Source organism: Nerophis ophidion, linkage group LG09, assembly GCF_033978795.1.
Source record: "Nerophis ophidion isolate RoL-2023_Sa linkage group LG09, RoL_Noph_v1.0, whole genome shotgun sequence".
Taxonomy (NCBI): domain Eukaryota; kingdom Metazoa; phylum Chordata; class Actinopteri; order Syngnathiformes; family Syngnathidae; genus Nerophis; species Nerophis ophidion.
The window spans coordinates 65,023,073-65,039,900 of NC_084619.1; the positions used below are offsets into that span (position 1 = coordinate 65,023,073).

At 37.7% G+C, this 16,828-nt stretch overlaps 1 protein-coding gene across 1 annotated transcript in view; it reads right to left on the reverse strand.

Annotated features, from left to right (window-relative positions):
- The window catches only part of LOC133559638 (max-interacting protein 1-like), a 20,784-nt gene extending 9,167 nt beyond the window's left edge, over nucleotides 1–11,617 (reverse strand). Inside the window, exons 1-3 of the mRNA XM_061911579.1 lie at nucleotides 11,235–11,617; nucleotides 7,534–7,636; nucleotides 7,364–7,393 (exon numbers count right to left, since the gene is read on the reverse strand). Coding sequence (XP_061767563.1) covers nucleotides 7,364–7,393; nucleotides 7,534–7,636; nucleotides 11,235–11,424 — 323 coding nt within the window. The 5' untranslated portion in view covers nucleotides 11,425–11,617. The remainder of the gene's footprint in view (nucleotides 1–7,363; nucleotides 7,394–7,533; nucleotides 7,637–11,234) is intronic.
- Between the last annotated feature and the right edge of the window lie 5,211 nt (nucleotides 11,618–16,828).

Genomic DNA, 16,828 nt, shown 5'->3' on the forward strand with positions numbered 1-16,828 from the left:
TATAAGACAGTCTAACGTAGTAGACAAAGTACTGGTATAAGACAGTCTCACGTAGTAGACAAAGTACTGGTATAAGACAGTCTCATGTAGTAGACAAAGTACTGGTATAAGACAGCCTCACGTAGTAGACAAAGTACTGGTATAAGACAGTCTCACGTAGACAAAGTACTGGTATAAGACAGTCTCATGTAGTAGACAAAGTACTGGTATAAGACAGCCTCACGTAGTAGACAAAGTACTGGTATAAGACAGTCTAACGTAGTAGACAAAGTACTGGTATAAGACAGTCTCACGTAGACAAAGTACTGGTATAAGACAGTCTCACGTAGACAAAGTACTGGTATAAGACAGTCTCACGTAATATACAAAGTACTGGTATAAGACAGTCTCACGTAGTAGACAAAGTACTGGTATAAGACAGTCTCACGTAGTAGACAAAGTACTGGTATAAGACAGTCTCACGTAGTAGACAAAGTACTGGTATAAGACAGTCTCACGTAGTAGACAAAGTACTGGTATAAGACAGTCTCACGTAGTAGACAAAGTACTGGTATAAGACAGTCTCACGTAGTAGACAAAGTACTGGTATAAGACAGTCTCACGTAGTAGACAAAGTACTGGTATAAGACAGTCTCACGTAGACAAAGTACTGGTATAAGACAGTCTCACGTAGTAGACAAAGTACTGGTATAAGACAGTCTCACGTAGTAGACAAAGTACAGGTATAAGACAGTCTCACGTAGTAGACAAAGTACTGGTATAAGACAGTCTCACGTAGTAGACAAAGTACTGGTATAAGACAGTCTCACGTAGTAGACAAAGTACTGGTATAAGACAGTCTCACGTAGTAGACAAAGTACTGGTATAAGACAGTCTCACGTAGTAGACAAAGTACTGGTATAAGACAGTCTCACGTAGTAGACAAAGTACTGGTATAAGACAGTCTCACGTAGACAAAGTACTGCTATAAGACAGTCTCACGTAGACAAAGTACTGGTATAAGACAGTCTCACGTAGACAAAGTACAGGTATAAGACAGTCTCACGTAGACAAAGTACAGGTACAGGACAGTCTCACGTAATATACAAAGTACTGGTATAAGACAGTCTCACATAGACAAAGTACTGGTATAAGACAGTCTCACGTAGACAAAGTACTGGTATAAGACAGTCTCACGTAGACAAAGTACTGGTATAAGACAGTCTCACGTAGACAAAATACTGGTATAAGACAGTCTCACGTATTAGACAAAGTACTGGTATAAGACAGTCTCACGTAGAAGACAAAGTACTGGTATAAAATCGTCTCACTTAGACAAAGTACTGGTATGAGACAGTCTCACGTAGTAGACAAAGTACTGGTATAAGACAGCTTCACGTAGTAGACAAAGTACTGGTATAAGACAGTCTCACGTAGACAAAGTTCTGGTCCAAGACAGTCTCACATAGACACGTAGACAAAGTACTGGTCCAAGACAGTCTCACATAGACACGTAGACAAAGTACTGGTATAAGACAGCTTCACGTAGTAGACAAAATACTGGTATAAGACAGTCTCACGTAGACACGTAGACAAAATACTGGTCCAAGACAGTCTCACATAGACACGTAGACAAAGTACTGGTCCAAGACAGTCTCACATAGACACGTAGACAAAGTACTGGTATAAGACAGCTTCACGTAGTAGACAAAATACTGGTATAAGACAGTCTCACGTAGACAAAGTTCTGGTCCAAGACAGTCTCACATAGACACGTAGACAAAGTACTGGTATAAGACAGTCTCACGTAGTAGACAAAGTACTGGTATAAGACAGTCTCACGTAGACAAAGTTCTGGTCCAAGACAGTCTCACATAGACACGTAGACAAAATACTGGTCCAAGACAGTCTCACATAGACACGTAGACAAAGTACTGGTCCAAGACAGTCTCACGTAGACAAAGTTCTGGTCCAAGACAGTCTCACATAGACACGTAGACAAAATACTGGTCCAAGACAGTCTCACATAGACACGTAGACAAAGTACTGGTATAAGACAGTCTCAGTTAGTAGACAAAATACTGGTATAAGACAGTCTCACGTAGACAAAGTACAGGTACAAGACAGTCTCACATAGACATGTAGACAAAGTACTGGTATAAGACAGTCTCACGTAGTAGACAAAGTACTGGTACAAGACAGTCTCACATAGTAGACAAAGTACTGGTATGAGACAGTCTCACGTAGACAAAGTACAGGTATAAGACAGTCTCACGTAGTAGACAAAGTACTGGTATAAGACAGTCTCACGTAGACAAAGTACTGGTATAAGACAGTCTCACGTAGTAGACACAGTACTGGTATAAAATCGTCTCACTTAGACAAAGTACTGGTATGACACAGTCTCACGTAGTAGACAAAGTACTGGTATAAGACAGTCTCACGTAGACAAAGTTCTGGTCCAAGACAGTCTCACATAGACACGTAGACAAAGTACTGGTATAAGACAGTCTCACATAGACACGTAGACAAAGTACTGGTATAAGACAGTCTCACATAGACACGTAGACAAAGTACTGGTCCAAGACAGTCTCACATAGACACGTAGACAAAATACTGGTCCAAGACAGTCTCACATAGACACGTAGACAAAGTACTGGTCCAAGACAGTCTCACATAGACACGTAGACAAAGTACTGGTATAAGACAGCTTCACGTAGTAGACAAAATACTGGTATAAGACAGTCTCACGTAGACAAAATACTGGTCCAAGACAGTCTCACATAGACACGTAGACAAAGTACTGGTCCAAGACAGTCTCACATAGACACGTAGACAAAGTACTGGTATAAGACAGCTTCACGTAGTAGACAAAATACTGGTATAAGACAGTCTCACGTAGACAAAGTTCTGGTCCAAGACAGTCTCACATAGACACGTAGACAAAGTACTGGTATAAGACAGTCTCACGTAGACAAAGTTCTGGTCCAAGACAGTCTCACATAGACACGTAGACAAAATACTGGTCCAAGACAGTCTCACATAGACACGTAGACAAAGTACTGGTCCAAGACAGTCTCACGTAGACAAAGTTCTGGTCCAAGACAGTCTCACATAGACACGTAGACAAAATACTGGTCCAAGACAGTCTCACATAGACACGTAGACAAAGTACTGGTATAAGACAGTCTCAGTTAGTAGACAAAATACTGGTATAAGACAGTCTCACGTAGACAAAGTACAGGTACAAGACAGTCTCACATAGACATGTAGACAAAGTACTGGTATAAGACAGTCTCACGTAGTAGACAAAGTACTGGTACAAGACAGTCTCACATAGTAGACAAAGTACTGGTATGAGACAGTCTCACGTAGACAAAGTACAGGTATAAGACAGTCTCACGTAGTAGACAAAGTACTGGTATAAGACAGTCTCACGTAGACAAAGTACTGGTATAAGACAGTCTCACGTAGTAGACACAGTACTGGTATAAAATCGTCTCACTTAGACAAAGTACTGGTATGAGACAGTCTCACGTAGTAGACAAAGTACTGGTATAAGACAGTCTCACGTAGACAAAGTTCTGGTCCAAGACAGTCTCACATAGACACGTAGACAAAGTACTGGTATAAGACAGTCTCACATAGACACGTAGACAAAGTACTGGTATAAGACAGTCTCACATAGACACGTAGACAAAGTACTGGTCCAAGACAGTCTCACATAGACACGAGACAAAATACTGGTCCAAGACAGTCTCACATAGACACGTAGACAAAGTACTGGTCCAAGACAGTCTCACATAGACACGTAGACAAAGTACTGGTATAAGACAGCTTCACGTAGTAGACAAAATACTGGTATAAGACAGTCTCACGTAGACAAAATACTGGTCCAAGACAGTCTCACATAGACACGTAGACAAAGTACTGGTCCAAGACAGTCTCACATAGACACGTAGACAAAGTGCTGGTATAAGACAGCTTCACGTAGTAGACAAAGTACTGGTATAAGACAGTCTCACGTAGACAAAATACTGGTCCAAGACAGTCTCACATAGACACGTAGACAAAGTACTGGTACAAGACAGTCTCACATAGACACGTAGACAAAGTACTGGTATAAGACAGCTTCACGTAGTAGACAAAATACTGGTATAAGACAGTCTCACGTAGACAAAATACTGGTCCAAGACAGTCTCACATAGACACGTAGACAAAGTACTGGTCCAAGACAGTCTCACATAGACACGTAGACAAAGTACTGGTATAAGACAGTCTCAGTTAGTAGACAAAATACTGGTATAAGACAGTCTCACAGAGACAAAGTTCTGGTCCAAGACAGTCTCACATAGACACGTAGACAAAGTACTGGTCCAAGACAGTCTCACATAGACACGTAGACAAAGTACTGGTATAAGACAGTCTCACATAGACACGTAGACAAAGTACTGGTATAAGACAGTCTCACATAGACACGTAGACAAAGTACTGGTATAAGACAGCCTCACGTAGTAGACAAAATACTGGTATAAGACAGTCTCACGTAGACAAAGTTCTGGTCCAAGACAGTCTCACATAGACACGTAGACAAAGTACTGGTCCAAGACAGTCTCACATAGACACGTAGACACAGTACTGGTATAAGACAGTCTCACGTAGTAGACAAGGTACTGGTTGATTGATTCTGAATTGAATCATATTGTGTGATGCTCTTAGATTCGCAGCCCTAACATTTGCACAAAGTATCAGTACTGGATCGGTATCCCTAACACAGGCCTGAATTGTACCCGGTATCGGATCGGAACCAATATTTGTGGTATCGCACTTAACTGCCGCAAAGCACAACATATTGTGACGACGCTGTATATAGGTCAAGCGATGATGTCATCTATTAAACCGCCGTTTCATCTCCAACGTTCACCTCCAAGCAGCACATTTGCTGTGTTTGCCAAACACGACATGTTGGCAATCACGCATCCTGACACTTGTCGTCTGCTCCCAGCGATGGCCGCCTCATCTGTTGTCTGGGAACAGATGCTCGGCGTTTGCTGACTGGGGAGAAGTCTGCCAGTCCTCAGAGGACTGGGTCGCTACCGAGGCTGCAGGTCGCTGAGGGCTACACCCCCCCCCGACAAAGGTGAGTACAAGCTGTCATTAAGGATAACATGCTGTGTTGTTGCTGATTAGAATGAAGCACTCATTAATTGCCAGTACTTTTCCACTTACTTCTGTTAAGAAGTGGGAAAATAATGTTTTGATCCCGTCCTGGACACCAGGGTAAATACTACAATGAGTGTGTGCCAGGGTTGTCTTCGTACCAAAATGTATTTCGACGCTTTTTGATACTTTCCTAAATAAAGGGGACCACAAAAAATCTTAGGGTACTTAAACATAGTGGCCTAGCAGTTAGAGTGTCCGCCCTGAAATGGGTAGGTTGTGAGTTTCAAACCCTGGCCGAGTCATACCAAAGAAGATAAAAATGGGAGACATTACCTCCCTGCTCGGCACTCAGCATCAAGGCTTAGAATTGGGGGTTAAATCACCAAAAATGATTCCCAAGCGTGGCCACCGCTGCTGCTCACTGCTCCCCTCACCTCCCAGGGGGTGATCAAGGGGGATGGGTCAAATGTAGAGAATAATTTCGCCACACCTACTGACAATCATTGGTACTTTAACTTTAAACTTAACTTTAATATGTTTATTATTATAATTTAGTCCTTAAATAAAATAGGACTAAATGGAAAACTTGTCTATTTAGTAGTACTTTTAGTAGTAAGTAAACAAAATTAGTCTGCCGACGTATGCAGTATCATTTAGCAACAATATGAGGGACAAACTGTAAAAATTAATTATTAATCCACTTGTTAATTTACTGTAATATCTGCTTATTTTCTGTTTTCTATCTATACTTCTGTTAAAATGTAATAATCACTTATTCTTCTCTTCTTTGATACTTGACATTAGTTTTGGATGATACCACACATTTAGGGGCGGCATAGCTCGGTTGGTAGAGTGGCCGTGTCAGCAACTTGAGGGTTGCAGGTTCGATTCCCGCTTGTGCCATCCTAGTTACTGCCGTTGTGTCCTTGGGCAAGACACTTTACCCACCTGCTCCCAGTGCCACCCACACTGGTTTAAATGGAACTTAGATATTGGGTGTCACTATGTAAAGCGCTTTGAGTCATTTGAGAAAAAGCGCTATACAAATAAAATTCACTTCACTTCACTATCGATCCAATACCAAGTAGTCACAGGATCGTACGATAAAATATGATACCTAATAAACCAATAGTAAAATGTTTAAAAAATTCTGATGTAAAGGGTAGGTGTCGCACTATTTTCTGTTTTAACATGTTCTATCTACACTTCTGTTAAAATGTAATAATCACTTATTATTCTCTTTTTTGATACTTCACATTAGTTCTGGATGATTCCACACATTTAGGTATTGATCCGATACCAAGTAGTCACAGAGAGACTTTAGACCGAGACTTAATTTTATTGTCACTCAAATTTTAACTTTACAGTACAGATAAGGACGACATTTAGTTGCATCAGCTGGTTGTAGTGCAGGATAGAAGAGCAATAAGGTGCAGATATACATAAATAGATTAAAATATTGCACTTTTGCATATGCATCCATGTTTATGGATGTATGTTATATTGTGTATTTACAGGATCATACATTGGTCATAATTCAAAGGACGTATTTCCTAAGTTTATAAACATAATATGACTTTTAAAAAGAAAAAAAAAGAAAAATGATTTTGTGTTGATTAAAAAATATCGATGTAATTGTAGTATGGACTACACACGATTTTGTACTTGGTATCATTACAGTGGATGTCAGGTGTAGATCCACCTATGGCGTTTGTTTACAATGTGATGCCAGTGAGCTATTGTATCCTCCTATTGGGCTATTCCGCATCCTCCAGTGATAATGATACTTGTAGAAAAACAAACTTTATTTGGATTTGTGATTTAGAAGTAGCTAAAACACTGCAGATTGTGGCTTGACATTAGCTGCGAGCTAGCTAGCTAGCCATGTCTTAAAGCACCTCTTCCTGAGGGTGTTTTTAGTGTTACAACGTCACCTTTATTGTTAGTTTTTAAGCCAAAATGCGTCCATTCTCCCTTTTTCTGTCTACACACTGTGTCTGCTTGTAAGTACTCGGTATGTGCGCACTACCGAACATGCTCCTCTGCTTGTAAAACAAGCAATGTGACGTCATGCCTGTAAAAAAAAAAAATGTCGAACCGATGCTTTTTAAATAGAGCATTGTACCGTTTTTTATTCATTAGTACCGCGATACTATAGTAGTATCGGTAGAACCATAATGTGTAGAATATTAAACAACATATGTAAGCGTGTGTAACTCACCTATTCTTTTCCAGTTCATTGTGGGCTGACCTGTTGAGAGTGCAAACGTACACATCACGTTTTTAAATATGCCGACAAAGCCCACACATGCTGCAACACTCTCTCTATAAATGTGAAGTCAGTGTACAAAAACTATATTTAAAATAAGTCATGTTGGTTGTTCAACTCACCTATTGGGAATGTTGTCCAGTTTCCTATTCTTGAATTTACGCTGTTTGGGCGGGTGCTCCATCCGACTGGCGGGGTAGGCGGAAGCGTAGCCATGCTCACATTCTGTTGGATTAAAAAACAAACATGACAAGACCCGATCATCTTGAAACGAGAGTTACGTGTAACACCTGTTATCGTCATTCAACCTGGTCCGCATCGTGCTGTGACCTAGATATTAAGCCAGTGTAGCCTGTAAGAGTATTTCATGTCCTTTTGTAAACACTACAGCGCAGATATTCTATTACATTGTCACTTTTCCCTTCACTATTACCGTATTTTATAAGGCGCACCTAAAAACCTCAAATTTTCTCAAAAGCTGACAGTGCGCCTTATATATGGACCACAACAGGTCTCGCAACTACGGTAAGCAGCCACCGACTTCATTTTCCCCCGTAGAAGAAGTACAAATAAATATATTGCACTTTTGCATATGCATCCACGTTTATGGATGTATGTTACTGTTACATTTTGTATTTACTGGATCATACATTGGTCATAATTCAAAGGACGTATTTCCTAAGTTTATAAACATGACTTTAAAAAAAAAAAAAAAAGGAAATATTATTTTGTGTTGGCTTCACGGTGGCAGAGGGGTTAGTGCGTCTGCCTCACAATACGAAGGTCCTGCAGTCCTGGGTTCAAATCCAGGCTCGGGATCTTTCTGTGTGGAGTTTGCATGTTCTCCCCGTGAATGCGTGGGTTCCCTCCGGGTACTCCGGCTTCCTCCCACTTCCAAAGACATGCACCTGGGGATAGGTTGATTGGCAACACTAAATTGGCCCTAGTGTGTGAATGTGAGTGTGAATGTTGTCTGTCCATCTGTGTTGGCCCTGCGATGAGATGGCGACTTGTCCAGGGTGTACCCCGCCTTCCGCCCGATTGTAGCTGAGATAGGCGCCGGCGCCCCCCGCGACCCCAAAAGGGAATAAGCGGTAGAAAATGGATGGATGGATTATTTTGTGTTGATAAAAAAATATCGATGTAATCATAGTAGTATGGACTACACACGATTTTTGTACTTGGTATCATTACAGTGGATGTCAGGTGTAGATCCACCTATGGCGTTTGTTTACAATGTGATGTTAGTGAGCTATTGTATCCTCCTATTGGGCTATTCCGCATCCTCCAGTGATAATGGTACTTGTAGAAAAACTAACTTTATTTGGATTAGTGATTTAGAAGTAGCTAAAACACGGTAAGCAGCCGCCGACTTCATTTTCCCCCCGTAGAATAAGAAGTGCACGATGCATTTCTGTGTGTTTATGTAAAGCATGGGGGTCAAACTCTGGCCCGTGGGCCAAATTTGGCCCGCCGTGTGATTTCATTTGGCCCTTGAGGTAAAATCAAATTAAGATTAGAGCTAGCCCGCCGATATTATACAGGGGCGGTGCCGCTGTAACAATGCATTTGCCAACCCTCCCGAATTTTACTGCCCCTCCCTTAAATCTCCCGGGGCAACAATTCTTCCGAATTTCTCCCGATTTCCACTCGGACGACAATATTGGGGGCGTGCCTCGAAGGCACTGCCTTTAGCGTCCTCTACAACCTGTTGTCACGTTCGCTTTTCCGCCATAGAAACAATGTGCCGGCCCAGTCACATAATATCTGCGGCTTTAACACACACGAATGAATGCAATGCATACTTGGTCAACAGCAATACAGGTCACACTGAGGGTGGCCGTATAAACCACTTTAACACTGTTACAAATATGCGCCACACTGTGAAGCCACACCAAACAAGAATGACAAACACATTTCGGGAGAACATCTGCACCGTAACACACGTAATACCCAGAAGCCTTTGCAGCACTAACTCTTCCAGGATGCTGTAATATACACCCCCGCTACCAGCAAACCTGCCCTCCCCCCTCCAATTTGTATTTAAATTTTATTTGATATGCCATTGATATTTTTAAATCATTATTGATAGCAATACAAAACACAGACACAAATATAAACTAGTACATTAGTCTGTATGAGTATTTTATTCAATAGACTAGTACATTCATCTATACCCCAAAAAAGGTCTGTTTGGGACATTTTTATACATTTCCGCTGTACCGTTTAAAGGGCCGACAAGTCCCAAGTTCGCTCTCTTCCGGTAATACGTTGACGTCACAATAGAACCCGCGCATGATTGGCTATCAGCGTGAGTGACATGCGTGTGGACCAATGAAAACGCCGCAATCTGTTCCAACACATACAGGAAGCGCAGCTGGTCGCTGTCTATATATACATTTAAATGTTTATATATTTATTTTTAAAAAATACAAATAAAATTGGCGTCAAAAAATGCGGTATTTAAATGTTTGAATACTGTATGTACGAATTTGTGAGAGAATAGAGTTGCAGAAATGTGTGTCTATACGAGTATTAAAACACAGACACAAATTAAACTAGTACATTATTCTGTGCGAGTATTTTATTCAATAGACTAGTACATTAATTTCTACCAAAAAAGGTCTGTTTTGGACATTTTTATCCTCCATTTCCGCTGTACCGTTTAAAGGGCCGACAAGTCCCAAGTTCGCTCTCTTCCGGTGATACGGTGACGTCATAGTGAAACCTGCGCGTGATTGGCTATAAACGTGAGTGACATGCGTGTGGACCAATGAAAACGCCGCAATCTGTTCCAACACATACAGGAAGCGCAGCTGGTCGATGTCTTTATATATATTTATATGTTTATATATACATTTAAATAAAAAATAAAAATAAAATTGGCGTCAAAAAATGCGATGTTTAAATGTTTGAATACTGTATTTGTGAGAGAATAGAGTTGCAGAAATGTGTGTCTATACGAGTATTAAAACACAGACACTAATTAAACTTGTACGTTATTCTGTGCGAGTATTTTATTCAATAGACTAGTACATTAATTTATACTAAAAAAAAGGTCCGTTTGGGACATTTCTATCCTCCTTTTTCACTGTACCGTTTTTTTTCTTTTCTTGTTTGCTTATCTTAGTTTTCTTTTCTAATAAAGTTGTTTTCATCCCCCCCGCCCCCCACACACACATGTAAAGCGACTTTGGGTATTTAGAAAAGCGCTATTCGCTCTTTTGGTGATACGGTGACGTCACAGTAGTACCTGCGCGTGATTGGCTATCAGCTTGAGTGACATGCGTGTGGACCAATGAAAACGCCGCAGTCCGTTCCATGTGGAACCCATGTTAAACACATACAGGAAGCGCAGCTGGTCGATGTCTATATATATAAATATATATTTATTTCAAAAACATAATTAAAAAAAATAAATTGGCGTCAAAAATGTAGTATTTAAATACATTTTAATACTGTATATACGGATTTGTGAGAGAATAGAGTTGCAGGAGTGGGTGTTATTTGACTCACCAATGCGTGTATTTGCGGTTTAGTGGGGGAGAAAGAACTGTGCAATTGGTGCGTGTTTCTGCAGCGGCGTGGCGTGCAAACGGGGTCAGATCGCAGCGATGCATTTTTGCAGGATTATGTCCAAATTTAGCCTCATTTCCGGGTTCACCTCCCCGGTGCATTTAGCTCGTATAAGCCCGCAGACTAAATGTCTGCATCCCGGCTGCAGGTGACATGCACAAGTCCTGCGTGGCCTCTATTGTTGTCTGCAACCCACACCCCCACGCGGGACGTGCAGCCCCGCACGCACGTCTTCATGTGCACTTACTTCCGCTGCTCTTCTCCACCTTCTCGATGTGACGCGCCGCGTCCAGCAGAACTTGCACGTTCTTCATGAAGGTGTCGATGTGCGCCATGGCGGGACAAAGGCACGCGTCGCCCGGCGTGCAGACCGACATCTCGGCCGAGTCCCGCTGCTCCGCGGCGGCTTCGGACTGTCCCTCGCCTTTCTTCACCATGTCTGCGTGTGGGTGTTTAGAGATGAACACGCAGGACTTTGCTTTTTTTTTTTTTGTACCCCTCCCGTGTGCGCACCCGGCGGATGACTGACGGAGGCTGCGTGGAATCGCAGTCCTTAGCCCTCAGCCACTTGCCCTACTTGCTGGGTAATCCCTCCCACTAACATCCATTGTCAGCTGGGCCGCACGACACTTCGTCACCATCAAGGCTGAGAGGGAGGAGGCGGAACAAAACACAATTCATCTTTCTGCAGCCTGGATGCAAGGCAAACACGCCAGAAATCCAGTGGGAAGTGTCAAGTCCGATCGATACTGCAACTATAATCAACTCAGGACACCTATTCATTATTTTTTACCATTAAAAAAAAAACATACCGGTATTATGTAATGGCAATAAAAAGAATAAAGTCTTTTTTTTTTTTTTTTACCAGAAATAAGTTGCAAAATGACAACAATTAAGGTGTAAAGATGAGGCAAAAAGCCGTAATTCTGCAACTATAATCAACTCAGGAGGCTCTAAACAGAATAAGTCATTTTTTAACCAGAAATAAGTATCAAAATGATAACAGTTAAGGTGTAAAGATGCAGCAAAAAGTGGTAATTCTGCAACTATAATCAACTCAGGACACATATTTATTACTTTTTACTCTAAAATAAAATATACCGGTATTATAAAATGGCTCTAAAATGAATAAAATACATTTTTTACTACAAACAAGTTGCAAAATGACAACAATTAAGGTGTAAAGATGCAGCAAAAAGTGGTAATTCTGCAACTATAATCAACTCAGGACACAAATCCATTCTTTTTTACTAAAAAAAAAAAAAAAAAAAAAATACATACCGGTATTATAAAAGGGCTCTAAAAAGAATAAATGTCATTTGTACAAAAAACGAGTAGCAGAATGACTAGAATTAAGGTGTAACAATGCAGCAAAAAGTCATAATTCTGCAACTATAATCAACTCAGGACACTTATTCATTATTTCTACTCTACAATAAAATATACCAGTACTATAAAAGGGCCCTAAAAAGAATAAAATGCATTTATTTTTACTATAAACAAGTTGCAAAATGACAACAATTATGGTGTAAATATGCAGCAAAAAGTGGTAATTCTGCAACTATAATCAACTCAGGACAAATATTTATTCTTTTTTACCATAAAAAAAAAAAAACATACCGTATTCATTATTTTTTACTCTAAAATAAAATATTAAAGTATTATAAAATGGCTCTAAAAAGAATAAAATATATTTTTTTTACCAGAAACAAGTTGCAAAATGACAACAATTAAGGTGTAAAAATGCAGCAAAAAGTGGTAATTCTGCAACTTTAATCAACTCAGGACACATATTTTTTACTCTAAAATAAAATATTAGAGTATGTATTATAAAATGGCTCTAAAAAGAATAAAATACTTTTTTTTTTTTTTACCAGAAACAAGTAGCAAAATGACAACAATTAAGGTGTAAAGATGCAACAAAAATCGCAATTCTGCAACTATAATCAACTCAGGACACATATTCATTATTTTTTACGCTGAAAAAAATATACCGGTATTATAAAATGGCTCTAAAAAGATTAAAAGTCATTTTTACTAGAAACAAGTTGCAAAATTTCAACAATTAAGGTGTAAAGATGCAGCAAAAAGTGGTAATTCTGCAACTATAATCAACTCGGGACACCTATTCATTATTTTTACCCTACAATAAAATATACCGGTATTATAAAATGTCTCTAAAAAAAATAAATGTCATTTTTACAAAAAACAAGTAGCAGAATGACTACAATTAAGGTCTAACAATGCAGCAAAAAGTCGTAATTCTGCAACTATAATCAACTCAGGACAAATATTCATTCTTTTTTACTCTAAAATAAAGTATACCGGTATTATAAAATGGCTCTAAAAAGAATAAAATACATTTTTTTTTACTAGAAACAAGTTGCAAAATGACAACAATTAAGGTGTAAAGATGCAACAAAAAGTGGTAATTCTGCAACTATAATCAACTCAGGACACATATTCATTATTTTTTACTCAAATAAAGAAAATACCAGTATTATAAAAAGGCTCTAAAAAGAATAAAAGTCATTTTTACCAGAAACAAGTTGCAAAATGACAACAATTAAGGTGTAAAGATGCAGCAAAAAGTGATAATTCTGCAACTATAATCAACTCAGGACACAAATCCATTCTTTTTTACTCAAAAAAAAAAAAAAAATACATACCGGTATTATAAAAGGGCTCTAAAAAGAATACATGTCATTTGTACAAAAAACGTGTAGCAGAATGACTAGAATTAAGGTGTAACAATGCAGCAAAAAGTCGTAATTCTGCGACTATAATCAACTCAGGACACTTATTCATTATTTCTACTCTACAATAAAATATACCGGTACTATAAAAGGGCCCTAAAAAGAATAAAAGGCATTTTTTTTTTACTATAAACAAGTTGCAAAATGACAACAATTATGGTGTAAATATGCAGCAAAAAGTGGTAATTCTGCAACTATAATCAACTCAGGACAAATATTCATTCTTTTTTACCATAAAAAAAACAAAACATACCGGTGTTATATAATGGCATTAAAAAGAATAAAGTCTTTTTTTTTTAACAGAAATAAGTTGCAAAATGACAACAATTAAGGTGTAAAGATGAGGCAAAAAGTCGTAATTCTGCAACTATAATCAACTCAGGACACATATTTATTACTTTTTACTCTAAAATAAAATATACCGGTATTATAAAATGGCTCTAAAATGAATAAAATACATTTTTTACTAGAAACAAGTTGCAAAATGACAACAATTAAGGTGTAAAGATGCAGCAAAAAGTGGTAATTCTGCAACTATAATCAACTCAGGACAAATATTCATTATTTTTTACTCTGAAATAAAATATTAGAGTAAGTATTATAAAATGGCTCTAAAAAGAACAAAACATTTTTTTTTTACTAGAAACAAGTTGCAAAATGACAACAATTAAGGTGTAAAGATACAGCAAAAAGTGGTAATTCTGAAACTATAATCAACTCAGGACACATATTTATTCTTTTTTACGCTGAAAAAAATATACCGGTATTATAAAATGGCTCTAAAAAGAATAAAAGTAATTTTTACCAGAAACAAGTTGCAAAATGATAACAATTAAGGTGTAATTATGCAGCAAAAAGTCGTAATTCTGCAACTATAATCAACTCAGGACACATATTCATTATTTTTTACTCTAAAATCAAATATTATAAGTATTATAAAATGGCTCTAAAAAGAATAAAATGTTGTTTTTTTTTACCAGAAACAAGTTGCAAAATGACAACAATTAAGGTGTAAAGATGCAACAAAAAGTGGTAATTCTGCAACTATAATCAACTCAGGACACATATCCATTTTTTTTTACTCTGAAAAAAATATAACGGTATTATAAAATGGCTCTAAAAAGAATAAAAGTCATTTTTAACAGAAACAAGTTGCAAAATGACAACAATTAAGGTGTAAAGTTTCAGCAAAAAGTCGTAATTCTGCAACTATAATCAACTCAGGACACATATTCATTATAAAATAGCTTTAAAAAGAATCCATCCATCCATCCATATTTTCTACCGCTTATTCCCTTGAAAGTCAATTTTCACCAGAAACAAGTTGCAAAATGACAAGAAATAAGGTGTATATATGCAGCAAAAAGTCGTAATTCTGCAAGTAAAAAAGTCGTACAGTTACGCATAGCCTTTGGCAATATTACACCCCAAAAAGTCAGAAACGTAACAAGTGTAAAAACTACATTACCACTAAAAAGTAGCAGAATGACAAGAATTAAGTTGTAAAGATACAACAAAAAACTTGTAACGTAACGAGTATGCAAGTCAAACTACCCCAATAAGGTGGTAAAAATAATTAAGGTGAAACAATGCAGCAAAAAAGTTGTAATGCTGAAAGTAAAAAGTTGTACGGTTACAGAAAGCATAGTGTAATATTACGCCCTAAAAAGTTGGAAACGTAACAAGTGTAAAAACTATTACCACTAATAAGTAGCAGAATGACTAGAATTAAGGTGTAAATATGCAGCAAAAAGTCGTAATTCTGCAACTATAATCGACTCAGGACATCTATTCATTATTTTTACTCTACGATAATATATACCGGTACTATAAAATGGCCCTAAAAAGAATAAAAGTCATTTTTACCAGAAACAAGTTGCAAAATAACAAGAAATAAGGTGTAAATATGAAGCAAAAAGTCGTAATTCTGCAAGTAAAAAATCGTAAAGTTACGAAAAAATATTTGGCAATATTACACCCCCGAAATTCGGAAACGTAACAAGTAAAACAATTATATTACCACTAATAAGTAGCAAGATGAAAACATTTAAATTGTAAAGATGCAGCAAAAAGTCATAAATATGCAAGTAAAAAATTGTAAAGTTACGAAATGTCTTTGGGAATATTACACCCCCGAAATTCGGAAACGTAACAAGTATAACAATTATATTACCACTAATAAGTAGCAAGATGAAAACAATTAAGTCGTAAAAATGCAGCAAAAAGTCGTAAATATGTAAGTAAAAAGTCGTAAAGTTACGAAAAGTCTTTGGCAATACTACACCCCAAAAAAGTCGGAAACATAACAAGTATAACAATTATATTACCACTAATAAGTAGCAAGATGAAAACAATTAAGTTGTAAAGATGCAGCAAAAAGTCGTAAATATGCAAGTAAAAAGTCATAAAGTTACGAAAAGTCTTTGGCAATACAACACCCCAAAAAGTCGGAAACGTAACAAGTATAACAATTGTTACTACTAATAAGTAGCAAGATGAAAACAATTAAGTTGTAAAGATGCAGCAAAAAGTCGTAATTCTGCAAGTAAAAAATCGTAAAGTTACGAAAAGTCTTTGGCACTATTACACTCCCGAAATTCGGAAACGTAACAAGTAAAACAATTATATTACCACTAATAAGTAGCAAGATGAAAACATTTAAGTTGTAAAGATGCAGCAAAAAGTTGTAATTCTGCAAGTAAAAAGTCGTAAAGTTACGAAAAGTCTTTGGCAATACTACACCCCAAAAAAGTTGGAAATGTAACGAGTATAACAATTATACTACCACTAATAAGTAGCAAGATGAAAACATTTAAGTTGTAAAGATGCAGCGAAAAGTCGTAATTCTGCAAGTAAAAAATCGTAAAGTTACGAAAAGTCTTTGGCAATACTACACCCCAAAAAAGTCGGAAATGTAACAAGTATAACAATTATATTACCACTAATAAGTAGCAAGATGAAAACTTTTAAGTTGTAAAGATGCAGCAAAAAGTCGGAAATATGCAAGTAAAAAGTCGTAAAGTTACGAAAAGTCTTTGGCGATACTACACCCCAAAAAAGTCGGAAACGTAACAAGTATAACAAT